Source organism: Bactrocera oleae, chromosome 3, assembly GCF_042242935.1.
Source record: "Bactrocera oleae isolate idBacOlea1 chromosome 3, idBacOlea1, whole genome shotgun sequence".
Classification (NCBI taxonomy): domain Eukaryota; kingdom Metazoa; phylum Arthropoda; class Insecta; order Diptera; family Tephritidae; genus Bactrocera; species Bactrocera oleae.
Window position 1 is genome coordinate 67980310 of NC_091537.1, and position 24657 is coordinate 68004966.

General features: G+C 33.6%; 1 protein-coding gene across 2 annotated transcripts; it reads left to right on the forward strand.

Moving 5' to 3' along the window:
• The first annotated feature begins 819 nt into the window (after positions 1 to 819).
• Fatp1 (Fatty acid transport protein 1) lies at positions 820 to 23010 on the forward strand. Of its 2 annotated transcripts, none has more exons than XM_036361756.2 (4): positions 820 to 875; positions 20444 to 21067; positions 21134 to 21335; positions 21537 to 23010. In XM_036361756.2, the coding sequence occupies exons 1-4, from the start codon at positions 835 to 837 to the stop codon at positions 22476 to 22478; spliced, it is 1809 nt and encodes a 602-aa protein (XP_036217649.2). In that variant the 5' UTR covers positions 820 to 834; the 3' UTR covers positions 22479 to 23010. The 2 variants fall into 2 exon arrangements, with proteins under 2 accessions (XP_036217649.2, XP_014090864.2); XM_014235389.3 differs by lacking the exon at positions 820 to 875 and adding an exon at positions 1086 to 1531.
• The last annotated feature ends 1647 nt before the right edge of the window (positions 23011 to 24657 follow it).

Sequence of the window (24657 nt, forward strand, 5' to 3'; positions counted from 1 at the left end):
TCGGTGAGGAAAACTTCTTCGAAACGGCTGGACCGATCAACGACCGTTTTAGATATATATATTTGGCAGGTAATGATCGAAAAAAGAAATTGTTTGATTATAATTTAAATTTTTTTTTAGAAAGCCGCCATTTTGTCAAAAATCAAAATTTTTACTAGTTCTTCAATCTTTCTCTGTATTCATCTATTGTAAAAATAAATACATTTTTTTTTGTTTTTGGTTTTGAGATAATTTTAAGCGGCAAAACTTCCTCCCCGTCAGACACCTTTTTCCGGAGGTTCTCCTGGAAATATGCTACGGGATCAAGGAAATCCAACATTTCCATTTAAGTCTGCAAACCTAAACTACTTTTATTTATTTTTACTTATTTATTAAATTAAATGCCTTAAAAATTCACGGAGAACGTGTTTTTTGTTTTGCTAGTGGATATAACCCCTTATGCAAAAGTAATCTTGTTTTTTAGACCTTAGAGCATTATTTGTTATCATTATTTGCTAACATTAAACTTTTCAACCACTTGTGAATACCCCGATTGTTAAATGTTTGTGAGCGTAACATTTCCAATACATTGGAGAGCACTTCTCTCTGCTCCACTGATAATTGCATGCAAATATTTATGAATGCATGTGTCAGAACAAAATTGAAAAGATCGTTGTGGAGCTAACTTGTTGAGCGATAAAGAGTAAAGCACAAAGGTATACCGCTGAGTTCTGACTGATGGAGAGAGAGAGATAGGGAGCATAACACCAATATCAATATTGGTTGTGTTGACTCTTTCTGAATGAAATTAGTTGTTAAATGGCGGGGTGTGGAAGACCTCCACAGAGGCTGTGAATGCGTGTTGGAACAGTTGGAAGTGCGGAGCACATAAGTTTGTAATTATTTTGATTACATAGATGTATGGTAACTTCTGAAACACTTAACTTAACATTATTTTTTGTTTATTTCTGTTTTTTTTATATTTATTTACCTAATGTTTTTTTTTATATGAAATACTGCCAAACATACAAACAAACGATATGCGAACAAAGCAATACGTCAGAATTTGTATTATTTTTTACTCATTACTATGGACGCGTTTGGTTTCTGTGCGCTTCAGTCGTTGCTGTTACGCCATTGTGCGCGGTTCGCTCGTTCATTCCAAAGGTGGATGAATATTTTTCGCTGATTTGCGTGTTAGTTAGTCCATCTGAACACGTCTGGTACGAGCAACGTTTGCCGTAGATGTGTGTTTTGTTCGTGGTGTTAATTAATTTAATTAATCATACACAATTCGTGTATTAAATTTTCGTTCAAATTACTCGTTCAATCATTTTCGAAAGTGCGTTTTGCAATCACTCTGTGCTTGGTTGTTCCTAAACGGTTAAGAAGTTGTGGAAAACTATTGATTTTGAAAGCATAAAAAAATCGCAATGAATTGGCTTGTCACGGTTGCACCGGCAGTAGCCGTCACTATGATCGCTGTGTTGGTGACGAAAGTCGGCTGGCGTTGGTTTTACATTGCAGCTGTAACATCGAAGCGTGATGTGACGTGAGTTGCCCCACTACACTGCCCACTTTTTTTCATACATATAGTACACACATATTTAATACACACTTTTTGTGTTTGATGGAGTACAAAACAAGTTGCGCGTTGCGTCTAAAAGTCATAAAGTATATGTAGAAATAAAATATATAAATCCATAACGGGTTTATATTTTAGCGGAGGCAATGCCAAAAAGCTTACACTTTTTTGTTTTTACTTTTTTTAACATACAAATATATTCCTCGAAAGAAAAGTTGGAGGCCCTATAAAATATATACATAAATGATCAGCATGACGAGTTGAGTCGATTTAGCTTATAGTTGCCATATTAACTAACCGATCAAAATCAACTTAAAGATCTGTATACACCTTTTTATGCTTTAAGAAATGCACCAGTGGGTATTAAAGTGTCGGTCCAGACGAAGTCAACGTTTTTATTATATTTATTGTACATACAAATCAATCGTAAAACATTTTTAGTTTTGTTTACTTTAATTTTTGGTATTTTAGAAATTTCTTACATTTCCATGCTGTAATTCGCAGACGTAACATCGATTTCCTAACACTCAAAGAAGGCTTTTGGGAAGCCCTTAATAGAGACAATATTCAAAATAAAGTCACACATTTACGTAATTCTACATGCTTTTTCTTATATTTCTTGCTCTCACTCTCAATCAGATTTCTGCTTCTCGCTTTTTGTTTTTGACAAATTAATGAAATCAAAAATAAACAGACATTCTGTTTAGGTTATTGGTGGTCAAATCCATCAGGTATACCGTTTATAAAAAATTGCATTCTAAGTTTTTAGTTCTACTGCTTCTCTCTCACTTTCTACACCTTAAGTTTTGACTTAATACTCTCCATAAAATCTACTTTGTGATATCAGGAACACTGCTTTCCTTGAAGTTCTCAATTCTGGTGAAATGTCAAAGCACAGCTCCACTCAAACCAACATCTCACAAACCGAAACAATAAAAAAAAAGTCCCTAGGTTGGTACAGCCTTATTTAAGTTCGTGTGTAATTTGATCTCCATATATCAATTTGTGTGGGTTCGGCAACTGTTTACAACGCGATTTTCATTATAAAAAAAATTACAAAGAATATGCTTGAAATTTTGTGTTTCCAATGGAATCACGGTCACCAAATAGTTGAAAATGTTGTCGAAGGGTTTTGAGAAATATCCTTTATCTTGAAAAAAGTATTTGAGTGGCACAAAACATTCAGTAAAGGTCGTGAAGTCATCAAAACTGGCCTTATGCGAGTAGTTCATCCGTCTCTGTTAATGACAACAACGTCGAACCATTTAAAGAGGCAATGCTTAAAAATGTTTGTATTGGCATCAGAGAGATAACAGCGGGCCTAAACATTTTTTAAGGATCGATTTAACACATTTTGGTTAATATTTCAGGTATGAAGCGTCTGAATATTAAGCTTGTACTAAAATATCTGAATGCGCCAAAAATTCTAGCTCTATTGTGACTGACTTTTTGTCAGTCATTGCTCGGCCACCGTAATTGCCAGATTTGGCTCCCTTTGAGTTTATTGTTTGATTTGTTAATATCTATCTCTGTAGAGCATTACCTCTTTTAAGCAGATATCTGTGAATTTTAAGCACTAAAAAGTATATCAAAAAATCATTAACTTTGCTATGCTCTGTGCGGCTGCGCAATTAATTTTCTCCGACTTACATTGTACATCTTGTAGTGAAATACATATGTACGTATGTATGTATACGCCAGTATGGTGAAGGTGTTGTTGATTTTGCAAATAGCGGTTACGACTAAAAGTGGCATACTGGCTGACACCTTGCAACCGAGTCCAAAAAGTCGAAAAGCTGTGGTCTTTGCATGCATTGTTTTCAGATATTTATGTATATAGACTATAAATATTGTTATACTTGTTTTCGGCATATAAATATTCTAGCATACAATACAAATATTCATACATATATGCATATTTATATATTATATATATGACAGTCATTAAGCTTGTCTCTAAGGTTAACTGGGATAATTGTTGTGATACTTGATTCTTGCCATATTTTTGTGCTTAAAGTTGGCTTTCCAGTAAAACGGGTTTCTCAAATAAACCCATTACCCTCTTAACGCTACTTTTCAAAGTTTAATGATCTATAAATATTATTTTTGCATTGACTTTACTCAAAACATACGCACATACATTCAATATAGATATGTACTATATATATTTATATTTATTTATAAATACATATATAATGCCAATTAAGACTCAAGCATTCTTATCTCGAGTAAGTGCAAAGTCTTTGATGATGTTTTGGATGACACATTGAAACTAAAGTAAAGAAAGTTGTACTTCGACACTAGAATTAATACATACATACCTAGTGCATACAAACTGTACTCACAAAAGAGTAGGTGACATAAGTACCGTCATTAATGAATAAGTTATGTTTGATATACTTACATACATACATATGTATATGAGTAATAAAAAATATTTGAAGTCTTTGTTGACGAATGTCTTACTATAAAATAATACAACAATTTCATTCATAAAAATATGAGTGTGTAGAAAGATGATATATCTTCTTCATGTGGAGTACCGTAGTCAGGTTTATCAATTTCCTTCTTTCCAGGTTTAACAGTTTAGATGCCTGGCTTACGGAAGAAGGGAACATACTTTTTTTAATTCATTAAATACATCTTAAAATTCGATTTGGAAACAAATTTGTTTTGATGTAGTCGATTTCTGGGCAACAGATTTCAGCTTCAGATCCCTGAAATAAAAATAAAATTATTTACTTAATGTTTATAACCTCGGTTACGCCTAAATCAGTTCGAATATTTTGAAACGAAAAACAATTTTCAGAACAAAAAGGTTGTGTCATGACATAGCAAGATGTTTAATGTCAGTAACAATTTACATATTAGGAATATAATCTATGGTTTTGTCAGAATTTTGACAAAACTTAAAAAAAATCACTTCCTTTGAAAAAACCTGTTTGGAGTTGACTAATTGACGTAAATAGTCACCACGGGGCCGCCTTTGAAACTCGATATCTCGTAAACTAACATACTTTCGAATAAATCCTGTGCAGAGCATGTTTATAGTTGTCTACAAATAGACAAATGCAAAAAAAAAACGCGAAAATAGACGACCACCTTAAGGCTCTAAATTCATTGTGACAACATTGGAAAAGAAGACGTATCCGATGCCAAGTAAGAAGTCATCTTAATAATCCCAAGATGCCAACATTCCATGACAAGATGTCAAGAGTTTTCATAGCATCATCTTCTATATTGCTCCAAAAAAGAGCGTATGCTTGTGCGAAGACACATATGAGTTTCAACAGGTCGATGACCCATAAATACCCTTATAGCATTGATGGCTCAGATTTTTGAACTTTCTGGTGATCTTGCAATACCTGTTTCTCGCCTCTTTTCTGCCTTTGCAACCTTCAACATAATAGTGTTAACTAAGCATTCGATATGCCGGTTTAATGTCCGTCTGCTCAATTGAAGTATCTGAATAGTCCATAATATTCTCTACTGTGTTGAGATTGTTTCGAGTTTACGTGTCATAGTCATGATCGAAAAAAATTCAAAGCATTATTTAAAAAACTTTCACTTAGCATTTCGTCTGCCTTTAATTGATAGAAAAGCTAAGGACTCTTATCAGTCTGAAATTTGTACGAATCCTATAATCATTACTCCTTACAATTATTCTTATTACACTCTGAACAATATACGAGGTGTGTTCAAAGGAAAAGGTGAATTTTGATTTTTCGCGAGCTGTGTACAATCGATTATCGATATTTTGTTTTTGTTATAATCGGACACATATGTTTACTATGTGCTTGCATTAGGAGCCAATTTCGATCAGTAGTTTGTTTTTGTGCTCTTTGATTTTTGACTTTTGAAAGAAATGGATCAAAGAATATGTATTGAATTTTGCGTTTGAAATGGAAAAAAGTTTTCCAAAGCATTTGAAATGTTGAATGTGGCATTCGGTGATATCTCAAAAAAGTGTTTATAAGTAGTACAAGTACTTAACAGAAGGCCGAGAAGATGTTGATGACGATGAGCATCCTGGTGGTGCGACCACGTCAACAAGCGAAGAAAACATCGAAACAGTGAAAAAGATTGTTCTTGAAAATCGTCGTATCACTATTAAGGAAGTTCAGAAGATGTCGGCATATCAATCAGCTCATGCCATTCAATTTTCTCGAATGTTTTGGGCATGAAATGTGTGGCAGCGAAGTTTGTTCCGAAATTGCTAAATTTTGAGCAAATGCAATGTCGAATTAGTATCGCTCAGGAGGCCAAAAAACCGTAATCATGCCTCACTCACTCCCTGTGATTTTTTCCTACCACCAAAACTAAAGAAACCAATGAAAAGAAAACGTTTAGCCACAATTGATGAGATTAAGTCAGAATCGAAGAAAGGGCTGATGACTATACCGAAAAGCGTATTTCAGGAAAGCTTCGAGGATTGGAAAAAGCGTTGGCACAATTATATTTTATCCGAGGTGGATTACTTTGAAGTTTATAACAGTTTCCTTTAAGGAAACGTCGGAAATTATACCAATAAATAAAAATTTGCACACTTCGAATTATTGCTTAAGGCAGCGCTACAATCACCGAAAACATTGCAAACTTTAGCATAAACATAGCTGCCATGCAAACTGATCGATCAAAAAGAGGATAAACTTTTTTTGTGTACCCTTCTATGCTATAAAAAATGTACCTGTTAGGTACCTGAAGTTAACTATTTTTCTTTTTCTGCTTATTTTTAATTAGATTTTGATTTTAAATATTTTTGGATTTTAATTTTTTTTATAATTTTCTTCCTTTCCCTTTCTTTACTTTATAGCATATTTTTAATTTAATAGCGTCTAATGAACACTATAATTTACGAACTAATCACTTACTTAATCAGTCAGTCAAGTCATATTCAGTTACATACCTGCTCTACACGTGGGTAAATGCTCTAGCACTATTCAAGTATGTATGATATGTGAACTAGCAAGATCAGTTGAGTAGTTAGGCTTTGATTATTCAACAATAGTCGCATTTACAACAAAAGCGACTCAACTGATGTGAATGAAATAATAAGTATTTATTTTTGTATAAATAAATACATAAAAAGCAGAAAAAATAAATAAAAAACGATTTTCTCAATGCAAAATAATTACGCTTTATGCACTTTACAATTGCAATTATAAATAAAATACTTGATATAAATATATATTAATGAGTATTTATAGACATAAACATAAAAACATAGATTGGAAAAATAAAAAAAATATTTATATTTGTAAATATTGATAAAAAAATTGAAAAAAATAATAATCTTTTCTTGATTTTTTATAAATATACTAAAAAATTGTATGCGTGTACATGTATGAATACCTGCCTTTTACTCATGACGTTTTCTTTAAAGAATTCACGCTTTGATTTTATAATCAGAAAGGTCAAACAGTTCACTGGCGGTGTACTATACTTCCGCTTAAAATTCAAATTCATTTAATTTTAATGAAAGTGGAAATATATATTTACTCAATACAAATTTAGTAAACATATACATATTCAAACGATACATACTTATTATATTCTAGTCATTATCATTTATATGCATAGGTCTATAACACCGTAAGATACTCGGACCAAATCAATAATTTTCAAGAGATTAACACTTAAAAGGAAAATATTTCGATTTTGTAAGCTAACTTCGACAAACGAATAAATTACTTTTTATACCCTGAATAGGGTATACCATATAAAGTTTGCCACGATGGTTGAAACACCCAAAAGGAAACGTTAGAGACCTTATAAAGTAAAATATAAATGATCAGCGTGACGAGCTAAGTCGATTAAGCCATGTGCTTCGTGCACTATATATACGAACTAGTCCCTCAGTTTCTAAGATATCGATCAGAAAATGTTCACCCGTTCTTTCTTATCAAGAAGCTGCTTATTTGTTGGAACGACTGATATCGGACCACTAAAGCATATATAGCTGCCTTACTAACTGAACGATGAAAATCAAGTCCCTGTATGGAAAACTATTTTATTTGATATGATATCTTTACGACATTTGGCACAGATCATTATGCAAGTGATCGTTACAATCTCCCAACAAATTGTTTAGATCGGACAGCTGTAACATATAGGTGCGGTACAAGATATACTTACGAAATTTGGTATGGATTGTTGTCCAAGGCAACAGCACAATCTTCGTACAAAAGCATATAGCTGCTATACAAAATGACCGATAAAAATCAAGTTTTTGTTTGGAAACGTTTTTATTCGTGAAGGGTATTGCAGCTTCGGTTCAGCCGAGGTTAATTTTATTTCTTGTTTTAGTTAAAAAAAGTTATCTAAAATAGACACACCCTAACATATACACATACGAAAATGGTTGCGCTTTTTAAGTAACATACATATATACACACATGTCCATATCTAAGTCAACCTAGCGCACGTACGACCCTTTGAGGTTCAAGGTAAATAGCATTAAAACAACTATACAAGTCAATAACATTATACGTTAACTTGCATACAAATTAAAGAAGTGAAGCCAAACAGCAACAAAAAAAATCTAAATCAATTGTAATGGAATCAATGTAGCCGGTTGGTCTGCCTAAGTAGGGCTCAAACTAAAAGCTTGAAACACATTTATTTACAAAAATCATAAAAATGGCTAAGCTTTATACCAAAACTGTGGATAAAGGGGTGATGACGAGAAAATTGGCTTGTCTCCAACGCTTAGTAATGGCCAACGCAACTTAGTGTATATTAATGCTGGTGCTATCAGCTACTTCCTCCATTACCACACAGGCATTTATAGCACACATTTATGAAGACATACGTGTGTATGTATTAGTATGTATTTGTGTTAGCAGTTGTAGAAAAGCACATTTCGTATTAAAAGCGTGTCGCTCAATGACGTTGCAAACTTTGGGTGCCATCGCGCTTGACTTGTCTGTTTTTTAATAAATCAACAAGCAACTAGTTTTATTTTTTTGTTTTTGTTCTTTATTTTTTATTTTATTTTTATTTTTTTTTTTTATTTATTTTTTTACTTCGCTCTGCGTTGCCATATTTTGTGACGACGCATTCGTCTGCGCCAGCGAGGTTGTTCGTCGTATTTGTTGTGTAGTGCGGAAGTTGTTATGTACGTCCATTGACCAGCGATAAAGCAACCATTTTCGGTGGTTCATATAGCTGAGTAATAGTTTGTTAATATACTAGAGGCGCAAATGGCTTTTTAATAAGGGTACTAATGCAGCATATGCATATTAGGGTGGAGTGAAAAATTTTTTTTTGCTTAGTCTGAGGGTAAAAGGTTTTAAATTCGCATTTAAAAAAAGTTAAACATTATTTATTTCTGAAGGATATGAAAGCTTCGGTGCAAGCTAAGTTAACTTTTTTTCTAATTAGTAGTAATAGTTATTTTTCCTTTATTCCATATTAACATATGAGTTACCAAAAATAACTATTTTTTTAACCTTGTCTATTGTATTTTTGAACAAATCGTTTTTCTCAATGGGTTTTTTACAATTAATTTTTTTACTTTTTTTTTTTTTTGTTAAATGTTGCATTAGTTTTATGTTATTTAACTCTCGACTTTATAGTTTTAATTTTAAGTAGAGGTAATTTACACTTTAAATAAGGTTTGTTTTATCATATTTTTTACTTTTAATTTTTATTTTTAGCTCAATTATTTTATAAATATAAAATATTAAGCCCTTTCTTAAATTTACTTTCTATCCATAATTTATTTACTTATTGTTTTGATCTACCTTTTTTCTTGTATATCCGCAAAATTTGTCGAAAATTTTATTTTAAATATTTTTAAATTTAAATTTGCTAAAAATTTTGATGTATTGTTTAATATTTTGTATTTGGTTAGCTTCTTCGTTATTTAGTTTCTCAACTAATACTTCCTATTTATGGATTTTTTTCATTCATTTTTTGGTTAATAAAATTAATTTATCTAAACCGACTTAATTTTTTATTATATTTTTTTTTTTGTTGTATATTTGAACATTTATTTAAATTTATTCGAAGTCTATAGAGTTTATAAAATATTCTTTGTTTAATTTTTCTTTATTTAAAGTAGTTTTTAGTTTTTGTTTTAAAAGCTTTTAAACTTATTTGTCTTATAATATTTATTCTCAATTTATATCCTTTTGTTAAAGTTACTTACATAGTATTTAATGATTTGACGTTTTTATACTCTCGCAACCTGTTGCTACAGAGTATAATAGTTTTGTTCACCTAACGGTTGTTTGTATCACCTAAAACTAATCGAGTTAGATATGGGGTTATATATATATAAATGATCAGGATGAAGAGACGAGTTGAAGTCCGGGTGACTGTCTGTCCGTCCGTCCGTCTGTCCGTCCGTGCAAGCTCTAACTTGAGTAAAAATTGAGATATCTTTATGAAACTTGGTAGACATGTTTCTTGGTACCGTGAGACGGTTGGTGTTGTAGATGGGCGTAATCGGACCACTGCCACGCCCACAAAACGCCATTAATCAAAAACAAATAACTTGCCATAACTAAGCTCCACAATAAGATACAAGACTGTTATTTGGTACACAGGATCACATTAGGGAGGGGCATCTGCAGTTAGAACTTTTTTATAAAAGTGGGCGTGGTCCCGCCTCTAATAGGTTTAATGTGCATATCTCCTAAACCGCTAATGCTATAATAACAAAATTCACTAAAAGCAAATGCTTTTAGCACTTCTATTGACGGGGTGAAAATAGTTGAAATCGGGTGGCAACTCCGCCCACTCCCCATATAACGGTACTGTTAAAAACTACTAAAAGCGCGATAAATCAAGCACTAAACACGCCAGAGACATTAAATTTTATCTCTGAGATGGTATAAATTGGCTTTATAGGAACCGCGTTTAAAATTAGTCAGTGGGCGTGGCACCGCCCACTTTTAGGTGAAAACCCATATCTTGAGATCTGCTCAACCGATTTCAACCAAATTCGGTGCATAACGTTCTTTTCATGTTTCTATGTCATAGTGCGAAAATGGGCGAAATCGGACTACAACCACGCTTACTTCCCATGTAACACCATTTTCAATTCCATCTGATTCTTTCACTTTCCACTATACAAATCAGGTAACAATGATTATATCGGGTAAAACATTGCGTGAATAATGCAATTAAAGTATGCCACCTTGCGGCCAAAAATTGTCTAAATCGAACCAAAACTGTTCAAACCCCTAAGTACTAAATATGTGAACCCCAGTGCCTATAGTTGACCTTCTACCGAAAATATCAGTCAATCCACAAAGAAATCTCAAACGAGTATACCATTTGACTTTGCGAGAGTATAAAATGTTCGGTTACATCCGAACTTAGCCCTTCCTTACTTGTTTTAAATAAACTTACTATATTTAATTATTATTTTTTAATTTTTAACACAGTTTCATTTCTCTCATTAACCTTATTGTATAAAATTTTTATTGCTAGATTGATTACTAATTTTTGCACTGTCTTTAACTTTTTATAATTTTAACTAAATTAATATTTATATCAGCAAACATTAATTTTATATAAATGTAATTAAATTTTATTTAATCTTAACATTATTTAATTTTTATTTTTTATGTTATAAGTTTTTATATTTTTAGTTTATTATCGTATTTGTTAATTTTTAATAATTTTTATGTATGAATACATATACATATGACATATTGTTCATACAGACGTACATATGTATATAGGTACATACATATATTTGTATATGTTTACATTCCTATATACCTCCTATAAAATAATCATAAAACTCCAAGTAATTAAAATTCTAATTGCTTCCAGTCGCTGTGAATGTTAAATTAAACATAGAAGTGTTACTTTAACTAAACAAAAACAAAAATGTGGTATTAGAGGATTGCCAAAAGCAAAAATGGAGTGATATCGCAAAGCTTTGCTGGCTACCGTTCAATGTACCGGACGCCACCACTGACCTACAGAATTGTTTTACGTACAAATTTGGCGCTTGAAGAACATTTTCATTTTCGTTTTTCTACATTATTGTCACTTTCAATCATGACATTGCGTACGTGGGTTTCGTGATCGTCAGCTAATTGTGGTCCCGCCACCTATTGTTTCGTGATCGTCAGCTAATGCATATGCATAGCAAATACATATTTTTATATATGTATATATTTATATGCATACATACTTGAACATACATATTCATATGGTATTTATTTTGATGTTCATATGTATGTAAGTGAGTGCATATAAAATGATTGATAAATTGAGGGGAGTATTGAATGCTCTTTTAAAAACGAGCAACTCTGTACAACTCACATGACTGATTTTTATTTGTGGGCTTCTTAAACTAATAAATTTACTATATTCAGAATCTCTTATTGAAGTACTTCAAATGTACACGGAGGGCAATCTCAGATTAATGACAAAAACTGTCAGTAAGTTTTCTTTAAATAAAAGATATAATTTCTGTATCTTCTTAGAACATTTTTATACTCTCGCAACTTGTTGCTACAGACTATAATAGTATTGTTCACCCAACGGTTGTTTGTATCACCTAAAACTAATCGAGTTAGATATAGGGTTATGTATTTATAAATGATCAGAATGAAGAGACGAGTTGAAATCCGGGTGACTGTCTGTCCGTCCGTCCGTCTATGCAAGCTGTAACTTGAGTAAAAATTGAGATATCTTTATGAAACTTGGTACACATGTTTCTTGGTACCGTAAGACGGTTGGCATTGCAGATGGGCGTAATCGGACCACTGCCACGCCCACAAAACGCCATTAATCAAAAACAAATCAATTGCTATAACTAAGCTACAAGACTCATATTTGGTATACAGGATCACATTAGGGAGAGGCATCTGCAGTTAAGTTTTTTTTAAGTGGTCGTGGTCCCGCCACCTCTTGTGCAGTTTGATGTGCATATCTCCTATACCACTGAAGCTATAATAACAAACTTCACTAAGAACAAATGTTTTTAGGACCTTTATCGACAGTGAGAAATCACGTGACAACTCCGCCCCCATATAACGGTACTGTTAAAAAGTACTAAAAGCGCGATAAATCAAGCACTAAACATGCCAGAGACATTAAATTTTATCTCTGGGATGGTATAAAAAGACTTTATAGTAACCGCGTTCAAAATTAGTCAGTGGACGTGGCACCGCCCACTTTTAGGTGAAAACCCATATCTTGGGATCTGCTTAACTGATTTCAACCAAATTCGGCACATAACATTATTTTCATATTTCTATGTTATATTGCGTAAATGGGCTAAATCGGATTACAACCACGCCTATTTCCCATAAAACACCATTTTAAATTTCATCTGATTTTTTCACTTTGCAGTATGCAAATCAAGCAACATTATTATATCGGGGTAAAGCTTTGCGTGAATAATACGTTTAAAGTATAGGTATAATCCACAAAAAGTCAATCCAAACGAGTATACCATTTGACTTTGCGAGAGTACAAAATGTTCGGTTACATCCATTTAGGAGCGATCTGAGGTCGGAAAGTTGACTACATTCAGTAGTCTAACTTTTTTACTTCTTCTGGGAAAGTAAACATTGGAGCTAATTAGGTTAATATTATAGAGAGAGATTTACTAATAATAGCTGGAAGTTTAAACTGCGAAATTTTCGTTCCGTTAGTGCAGAGCGACAATTTGGTTAGTATTAGATTACGTGTAAAACCCAATCTGCTTGAAACTAAATCTCTAAATGTTGTAAAACAAGATTAATTACAATCAGAACAGGGTGTATGAAGCTTCTAACACCCAGAAGGAAAGGTCAGAACCCTATGAAATATACATATATAATTAGCCATGTCTGCCTGTCTGCCTGTATATGTGCTAAATATTCCTTAATTTTTTGAGATATCGATCTAAAATTGTGCACACATTCTTTTCTCCCCAAGAAGCTGCCGTCTTGTCGGAACTGCCGATATCGGACCACTATAGCAATATCTCCATGAAATTTTACATGGATTATTGTCTAAGGCAAAGGTACAATCTCCATTTTAGTTTAGATCGGACCATTATAGCATATAGCTGCAATACAATGTGACTGATCAAAATGAAGTGCTTGTATGAAAACTTTTTTTATTTGTCAATGGTATTACAGCTTCGGAACAAACGATGTCAACGTTTTTTCGTGTTTACTTTTTAAAATATTTTAAATTTATTATTCTCCTCTTTCTATCAACTTCTTAAATTTTTCGCTTGCATTTTAGTTTGCATTGAAGAAAGAAAAAAATCAACCAATCTCGCTTAAGATTGTTTCGACCTTTGAACATATTTAACTGTTATACATAAATACATATTCATGTTATGGAGGTTTTCTGTGTCATAAAACTATACGAAGCTCTATATTTCTGCTTTACTCACCACTTTTTTTTTGTATGAAACTGGTTTTTGCGCATTTCGTACGGCTTTCTTGAAGTCGCTTGCCGCTTAGCTGTTGGTTATGTCGGAGATTAGTTGTTCGGTTATAAAAATCGACGAAAAGCAGTTTGTTATACTGCAGCAATCTTGACGAAGCTGAGAAGAAACTTCGAGGCGATTTTTGTGTAGAATTTTTTTAACATTAATTGTATGTTTAAATACCTATATATTTGTATATATGTATATTCGTATGTAATATTTGCTAAGTGGGTATATCAATACAGACTTTGTTAGCACAACATAATATATATTAAAAGGAAGTAAATTTCCACTCAAATATGAAAATTGCATGCAAAGAAGACTTAGAGTGCAAAACCATTTGCAAATAATACATCGATCTTTTTTTCCATTTAATTACAATTGCTTGCGGTAATTAGAGAAAAAATATGTGGTTTCTTGCTTTATTGGTAATTCCAGATAAAAACAAGAAAAAGCAATCAAATCGGTTGCACCGAAGCTATAATACCCTACTCAGGTGCATTTCTTATAGCGAATATATTGTATATATGTATAACAAAATCCGAAAACGAAATCGCCTAACGGCTTGTATCCTACAGAAAAAGCTTTGCTACTTCTTTATAGCCACATTGTTTGATATAAGCAATCTTCAAGCCGAGTCAAGGTTACTCAACAAGGAAAAAAATATTTTATGAAGATCTTTATCTTGACGTTGATCGCTCAGTTTGTATGACAGCTATATGCTATAGTGGTCCGATCTGAACAATATGTTCGGAAAGTGCATCATTGCCGCGGACAATAATCTATGCCAAATTTAATGATAATATGTCAAATAAAAAACCTTTCCATACGATGATTGGTCAGTTTATCAGCTATGAACACTATGTGTAGAAATTGTAGTGTTACTTTGGGCATGTCAAATATCGTGATCATATCTTATGAAATGAAAATGTTTTCTATACAAGAAGTTGAATTCAATGGTTCAGTTTATATTACAGATATATGCTATATGTGATCCGATCTGAAAAATTTGTTCGGATATTTGCGCGTTGTTTTGAAAAATAATCCATTCGAAATTTCAATTTGCAGCGCAGCTATACATATACTCCAGTGGTCCGATCTAAACAATTTTTTCAACTGATTGTTGCGCTGCTTTGTGCAATAACTTATGCCAAATTTCGGGAAGATATCTTGTCAACTAAAAAAATTGTCCCCCCCCCCCCAAGAACTTGATTTAATTCGTTCAGTTTGTATGACATCTATATGCTATAGAGCTCCGATGTCGGTGGTTGAGACAAATGAGCAGAAGTTTCTTGAGGAGAAACTGAGGGTCTAGTTCGTATATATGGCATATAGACAGACAGACAGACAGACGAGCGAACATGGCTAAATCAACTCAGCTCGTCATGACGATCATTTATTACTTATATACATACACCTTATAGAGTCTTAAACATTTCCATCTGGTTGTAACAAATTTCGTAGCAATCTTATTATACCTTGTTGGGGGTATAAAAATATATATTACTATACATATATATAAGTTGATATAGTATATAGTAAATTTATATTTTAACGGATATTCACACATTTGCATATTGAATTTCAACAACATACATAAATATTATATATATATGCCTCTCTATTGTATTCATACGTTCAGTCATATAATTCTTTAACCGCATAATCCATCGATCCATTAGTATACCGGTAGTTGATTTGATTACTTGCTATGCTGAATTACAATGTTTCCATTTTTTTTTATTATTTCATTATCGGTAAGCTGGAAAAATGATTGAATTAGCATTTTATATACATATGTAGCTACGAGTTACATATTATGCAATGACGTGTGGTTTATTGCTTTAATATAAATATCTAGGTTTATTGATGTATTTACACATTTAAATATATTTTTGTTGTAAAAAAGCTGGTCTGCACGATCTGAGTTTCGCATTCAATTTAGGTCGCTGAGTAAGCAGTATATTACAATATGACGAATATGCAATAAATACTTACGATGCTCAATAAAAGTAAGCAGCTATTACATCACTATATTATCATAATATACATTATAAGAGAGGTGAGCATGGATATTTAACTGGTAGGCTGAAAAGGTCAAATCGTTTTTACGAAAAACATCTTTTTTAAATAAAATTTTAATTAAAATATATTTAATGAACATTTATGGTTTCTGTCGGTGAAGATACACCTGATCCGGATTATGCGTTTCATTTGACACATATTAAATCTGTCTTCACAATTGGAACTCCAATATCTTTCCGGATCCGCAAAAATATTATTTTTTCCGCCTGCTCAAACGGTTTAGGTTAGACCCGCAACAGAAATCACTAAAGATACTTAATTTCAGTTATATTTTATTGTCTTGAGGCTGAATTCACTAAATTAGAGATGGTTCCCTAGGTGGAACTAGATCGTCATCCATCCTGCTATCCAGAACTCTATAGCACTTGTTTGTTGATGATCTGAGGTAGCATCAGTTTGGAAAACTGAACAAGTTATTAAATCTTACTCCTCAAAATATTCTAAGGATCCTTAAGGGACAAGCCTGCCAGCATAAAAAAACGACAATTTTGAGACTTTAAAAACAAAAACTGCTCTATTGATTGTTTTGAAATTTTCAAGGTATATTTATACATGTTTTAAGAATACACAGTGAAATGTTTGAAAAAAACTTAAATATTTTATTAATTATACGAGATCTCCTCGGTGCTAAACAAAGGATCTTCACTACTGCAGTGATTAAAACAAAATCAAAAATTTACTAAATGGCGGGGTTTTTAAAAAAAAGGTTGACTTTTACCTTCAATTATGGTCGTGGCCTGAAAAAAATTCGATATTTGATCAAAAAACCGATAAGTCATTGTATGTAGAATTATTTCATGATAATCGGATCGTTTTTCTTCGAGTCATCACTAAAGTAAATTCGATGGAGCTCATTTTTTCATCACGCTAGGTGTGATTTGGATGCTTACTATACGATTAGGATAATTTTGGAAAGAAACAGTAATGCTGATAAATCGACGAAAGAAAACCTTTGTTTTCAGAAAAGTCCCAAATTCTTCTGGTATTCGTTCACAATATTAATTTTGAGGACTGGTTTACATTTCATCAGCCAGTCAGCTGAATTATCTGGTATTGAACTTAGTTAATTTGTGATAGATTGCAGCGGATTTCATAATTATATAGTGGTTTTTTCCGTTCTTAAGTGCAGTCACCCGACCAAACAGTCAGATTTTTGGCTCTTTCATTTTCCCTTTCCCTAGTAACAGTATCTTTAAATCAAACTTTATAGTACTCGTATATTTTAAAATTGTTTAAGTTCCTTTACAATCGACCTTAGCTGTTGTTTTATAGTTTTTTTTTATAACTTTCTACACTCATTAACGAATGCAACATATTTATATTTTAATCATTCACTTTGGCGGCAGTCATTGACCTATATAACACATATACATATTCATATAATTTATGTTCATGCGCTTTTATATATAATACATAAGTACATACTTACTTTTTTATAAGACGAATAAGCAGCCGATACAAAACTGTAGATATAATCAGAAAGCCTTACATATAGCTACTTAAAAATTTATACGTTTACATATACATATAAAGGTATGTATATTGTGTGCTTGGCGTCGTAGGTGAATGTACTTGTGAATGACTACTTATCTAAAGTAAATACGAATTTATTGAGTTCGAAATGCATTGCCCTGCAATATGTACAATATACATACATATGTATTATAATAGTACCTCTATTAATATATTTGTGTAGAAAATATTAAATGGTTTTAATGAAATAAATTATATGGTGCACGTACTTACGGTGAATTATAGGTTCACACTTGAGTCACAATACCATCTCTCGTCAAGCATGTCGAATATGCTGCTGACTGTAAAAAACTCCTTATAAAAATTGTTTTTACTTTTCAGAAATTCAAATCCCAAAAAATTTTTCAGTTATAACACTATAGCAAAAACTTTGTATTTGAACCACACTAATTTGTTTCGAGAGATTGAGTCATAAGAAGAAATTGAGTTTTTCGAAGTTAGCCAAGAACTTCATTGTGATCGTTCAGTTTATACGAAAATTATATGCTATAGTGCTCCAATCTTGAAAATTTCTTTGCATGTTGCCTCGGAACAAATAAAATGTTTTCCATACAAGAACTTGGTTTTTATCGGTAAGTTTGTATGACAGCTATACGCTATAGTGAACACAAATCCGGTCAACTACCTAGGCGTAAGACTGGACCCCAGATTAAGTTTCTGGGTACAAACCTAGCATGCCGCAGAAAAGGTAGCTAAATCACCTCCCAACTCAGCAGACTATGGCCAACATAGGGGGACCCAGCCAAGAAAAAAGAAAGCTCCTAATGGCAACGACTATCAGCGTCTTATTATACGGAGCAGAAATCTGGGCAGATGCGCCAAAAAAGGATAACCGGCGTAAGGTAGTGGCCAGTTGCATCAGCTTACCGAACAGTATCAGATGATGCAATATTAGTTATAAGCTGTAATGCCCCAATTGACCTTCTGGCATACGAAAGGAAAAAACTGTGGGAGCAAAAGAAAATTTCTGAATATAACAATATCGCAATAGAACAAATAAAGAAAGATACTATATCAGCATGGCAACGAAAAGGCTAATAAGAGACCTAAACTTATGGACAAGTCGTAAATTTGGATAAGTCAACTTCAACATAACACAGCTGTTATGCGGTAACGAATACTTCAAAAAATACCTCTACAGAACGGGAAAAGAAAGAGCTCGTGCCTCTACAACGACGCGACAGCAGACGGCGCTCAACATACATTCTTTAAATATGAGCGATGGCAAAGGGAACGCACCGCCGTAGAAGGCCTGGTCGGCCCAATAAACGTGGACAACTTAATCAGCATCAAAGTGGAGAGCAAATCTAACTGAGGGATTATCTTAAAATTCGCCCAACTTTGCTACGGAGTAAAAAGAGTGACCTGGACGCGGGTGCGCAGATGTAAATCTCTCAATGAGAAAAATGAAACGCCACCCTGAAATAATTCAAACGCGGTTCCAGGGTGAGCGACGGTTTCCTAGAGATGAGTCTTTAGTGGCCTACAAGTGACACATACCGTTGCTGTGACGACAGGACTGATGATTCAGAAGGCATTTTCCACCATCAATATATGGAACCTGAAAAATTACATACATAAAATATATATCATATTATATTTATTGGTTAGTCCTCATCTTCATCTCCGACGAAGTTAATGTTGTAACATTTTTAATGAACCGCGAGATGTACGTATATTGGTATATGATATTTATTCCAGAAAGAAAATATTGGATATATAATTGAAATACATATATATATATATATATAATTCCTTGGATAATTCCTAAATCATACAGTGACACTGACAGCAACGAAGAAATAACAGTGGTGTGCTTTGTTGAGTGCCGACTTCGTTGATCTACTTTCCGCTGAAAATGCTTTTTCGATCAAAAGTGTGTTCCAAAGAGATATCATGCAGAATTCTGTTGGTCGATAATTAATGAAGTAGATTTGGAAGAGTATTAAAATCTTGATTTTGCGCACTTAAGTAAGTTAATAATAATAGTTTTATCAGCGGCTTTGATGTCCTCAGCCTTTTTTTGGGAGTGCCGCATAAAACAAACATAAGTTCGGCGCATATTCCATTAAGGGTTCTAGGGCTTATTATTATTAATTTATTAAACTAAATTCGAAACCGTGTAAGAAGTCGAGAAACTTGAATTTAACGGGCTACTCCGATGATAATATGTTTAACCACACAAAAATGAAATACTGATAACATTTTTCCAACTTTCGAAATCACTACACGAACACCCATGTAGCTGTTTACGTAGCTGCAAACAAATATTTACAACCATTTACTATAATCTTATCACATAAGAACTTCGAGTATGCAAGTAAATGTATTTGCTAAGTCATTTAGCATGCACCCAAAACCACTTAGGTCAACGCGGTTCAAAGTGCAATGATCGTACCAGCAACAAAGGGGCATAAAACTCAGAAAATAGGTAAATAGAAAATACTCGTGGCAAAACATAAGCGCTTAAGAGGTTCGAGCACTAATCTGTCAATAAATTGGATTGGGCGCTGTTCTCAATGCACTCAGCAATATCGAACGATAAAGGGCACGATTAAACGAGTATAGTTTTTTTTATTTGGGATTCGGTAATAGCTTATCAGCGAAGTTTTGATGTGCTATGAACTTGGAGTTCGCAAAATATTATTTGGAATATTTTATGATTTTTGAATTTTACAACATGATTGCTTGGTTATGATAATCTACTTGATTGTATCTTAATAAAAAAACGATAAATAAGAACTAATTATTTTTAGCATTTTATTGTTGTACTACTTTTATAACTAAAACTCGTTTGAGAAGTAAAAATATCATTTCCCTGGAACTCTTTTTTACGCAAGCTTTTTCGCTCCCTTTCATTTTAGCGCACTCTGGGCCTACCTCAAGCTTCTGCGTCTAACCAAAAAATATGAACGTGAAAATTTCACCATCGCCGACATATTTCAAATGCAAGTCAAGCAGAATCCGAATAAATATGCAATAATCAGCGATACACAACAATGGACCTTTCGTCAATTGGATGAATTCTCAAATCGTGTTGCGAATCTCTTTCACGCACAAGGCTTTCGTAAGGGTGAGGTGGTCGGTTTGCTATTAGAGAATCGCGCTGAATTTGTCGGCATTTGGTTGGGCCTGTCGAAAATTGGCGTTATCACACCATTGATCAACACCAATCAGCGTGGCCCATCACTTTTACACAGCATTACTGTGGCGCATTGTAAGTCCTTGATTTTCGGTGAAGGTTTCAAAGATGCCATAGAGGATGTACGCAACGACATACCCACTGATGTGACGCTGTATCAATTCAATAATGAAGCAAATGTGGAGGTAATGGAAACAGCACGTGATATGACTACATTGCTGGAAACAGTGGAGAAGCGTAAAGTAGCGACGACAGCGGACCGCGCCAATCATCATGATCGTCTTCTCTATATCTATACTTCGGGTACGACTGGATTGCCTAAGGCGGCGGTGATCTCACATGCACGGTAGGTTTAAAGTGAATTTTATGGCTTGTACTATAACACTCAATTTTATACTCACAAACGATTCAGCTATCTCTTCATCGCTGCTGGCATTAACTATACCATGGGTTTCCGTCAGGACGATATCTTCTATACGCCACTACCACTCTATCATACCGCCGGCGGCATTATGAGCATGGGTCAATCGGTACTGTTTGGTTCCACGGTGGCGATACGCAAGAAGTTCTCCGCCTCCGGTTACTTTGCTGATTGCGTCAAATTTCAGGCAACCGTAAGTAGCAAGAGCTTCTATTAAGTATTAAAAAATGCATGTGTGTGTTGGCTTTTAAATTAAGGATCCATATTCTGTAAACAATCCCTATCAACTCTTTCTTAACTCGACTTGTAATTTATCCCTGCAATCTAAGTAGTGGTAAATATTAAACGAACGATTACTAGATAATAAAATCCATACTTTTTCCCCCCTCCACAGGTCGGCCAATATATCGGCGAGATGGCACGCTATATACTTGCTACCCCAGAATCACCCAACGATCGCGCCCATAAAGTGCGTCTCATTTTCGGCAATGGTTTGCGTCCGCAAATCTGGCCACAATTCGTCGAACGTTTTAATATACCTAAAGTGGGTGAATTCTATGGCGCTACGGAGGGCAATGCCAACATTATGAATAATGACAGCACAGTCGGTGCGATCGGTTTCGTCTCACGTATACTGCCGAAAGTTTATCCCATCTCAATACTGCGAGCCAATCCTGATACCGGTGAACCAATACGCGGTCCTGACGGTCTCTGTCAACTTTGTGAACCTAACGAACCTGGCGTGTTTATTGGTAAAATCGTTAAAGGTAATTCAGCACGTGAATTTCTCGGTTATGTGGATGAGAAAGCTTCGGCGAAGAAAATTGTACACGATGTATTTCACAAAGGAGATATGGCCTTCCTATCCGGTGATCTTTTGGTTGCCGATGAGCGCGGCTACTTGTTCTTTAAAGATCGTACCGGCGATACGTTCCGTTGGAAGGGTGAGAATGTGTCGACTAGCGAGGTGGAGGCGCAGGTTAGCAATGTGGCAGGCTATAAGGATACAGTCGTTTACGGTGTGACCATACCATATGCGGAGGGACGCGCTGGCATGGCTGCTATTTATGATCCTAACAATGAGGTGAATTTAGAAGTGTTCGCGGAGAAATTGGCGAAAGTTTTGCCTACTTATGCGCGTCCACAATTTCTGCGTTTCCTCACCAAAATCGATATGACCGGTACATTTAAGTTGCGTAAAGTGGACTTGCAAAAGGAGGGTTTCGATCCATCCAACATAAAGGATACCATTTACTTTCAGACGCCGAAGGGACGCTATGAACTGCTCACACCAGAAATTTATGAAAAGATCAACCGCCACGAAGTTCGTTTTTAAGCGCATGTAAGCACTGTTAAAACGCATCGTCTCTTTTATGAGGTTATGTTTGCCTGTTTTCTAGAGTTTAAGCATTTTCTATTAAAATAAAAAAATAATAAAAGCGTTGTTACGTTAGTTTTTTTAGTGCACATTTTGTTCATACAAAGTTTGCCAACTAAAAATCAAATATTTTTTTTTATTACTTCGTACATTCATATGTAAACATTGTTATCTTGCTGTTAGAATTAGTTGTTAGAATAATAACGTTATGTAGTATAACATTTGTAAATATACTCGTTAAATGTTTACACTAGTTTCGACAAATGTCTATCGATTAAACGATAACTGTTTAATAAGAAACTATTACAACTTAAGTGTACTAAGGCTTACGTATTTTTGATCTAGCTGAATTCGTTTCAAATATAAGACGGTTGAGGTTTACGTACCTAGAGCTGTTAAAGACTTTACATACATATATATATATATATATACCTATTTCTAATACGCACAAACCGATTTGGAAAATAAAGTGAGATTTAAATTCTAATAATTTTTTTTATTTATTTGTATTTTGGGTATTTTCAAAATCAGTCTTGAAGCCTGCATGTTTTTTTTCATTTAAAGGTGATAACCGCTGTCATACACACGGAGCGATTAAAAATTATTCTGATATGCTATCTCTATTAAATATATGTTTCGTTATTAATTAACCTTAAGCCGACTTGAAGTTGGTTTATATCCTACAACGTGGCAAGAAAGAACTAGCAAAACGTTTTTCGTTGAATGCAATGCGTTGGTCGATTGCGTTTTCAGATTAAGTTATACATATAGTTGCTATTTCCAGCTACTCCTTTTCATCAAATTTAGATCCTGATCAAAAATGTGATTATTATTTGGTAAAAATATCTAATATTGATAAGCTCAACACTAAATTTAAAAACTCGAGAACTGCATCAAGGTAAGATCTCTCTCATTATTAACTAGCTAAAGGACCACTATTACACTAGAATAACACTAGACTGGATATAAGTACAGAAGATATTATGACACAAGTTCTATGAAAGGATTGAAGTATACAATATTTTGTTCGGTAGTGAAAACAAATTTTGTAAAGAACTGCGAAAACTATCGTTGGAACGAAGTTTTGTAAACTTTTCAAGACCACCATCAATGCGCTGATTAGAGTCATAAGGGTACTTTGAGAAACGAGTGAGCAAAATCTTAGAAGATGCTTTAAGGAAGTGTACTGAAACTACCAACCTATTTATCGACTTTAAGTCGTCTTCCACAGCCGTCGCGGTTGTATTGTAATTAGACGAAACACCGAAACTAGTGTCAGTCCGGAAATCAAACGTTGCAAGATTGGTTCAATATGCGAACTAGTTACGAAGATATCCAGACTGGTAATCGCCATGTCGTACGAGTATTTTCAGACTCTCCAGCTATTAAAGTATTTGATGCGATACCAGCTAATGAGAACAGGAAAAGAGAAAGGCGTTGGTAAAAGCAAACTTAGGAAGGCTTTGGCTTCAATTGTATTTGAAATTATCGCCTACTCGCCCTAAATGGCTTAGGGATTTTTAGTACCAAACAAGAAGAAAAAATTTTTGAACTTTTTTGTCGTAATTTAAAGTATAAAGTATAAGTCGACTTAAACTTATTATTTTCCACTGATATTTTAAATAAAAAATATTTAAAAAAAAACCTATGAAATAAGTAGACGAATTAGGTTTATAAACACGTTTATTCTCATTCATATACATATATGTATGTATGTATATATATATTATATACTATTCATGCATTTTTTTAAAACAATTTATTTTATTTTTATTTATATGTATGTATGTATATATATTTATATGTTTTGCATTTATGCATTTTGTTTTTTTCACTTAATGCTAAATTTTGTAGTAGAACATTTATGTATGTATGTACGATTACTACATTGGTGTCTTTTGAGTCAGTAAACAGTATACTGCCAAAAAATTGGAATAACGCAGAAGGGTGTATAATATAATGCCGACAATCAAAATCTCGATATTTAAAATTCCGAAAATCTAAATACCGACAAATCAAAACACCGACAAATCAAAATTATGACAAACCAAAATATCGACAAATCAAAATACAAACAGAAATAATTTTTAAAAAACGGGGCCTACGGCTGTTTAGAGTTCTTTCACGTCGAACTATT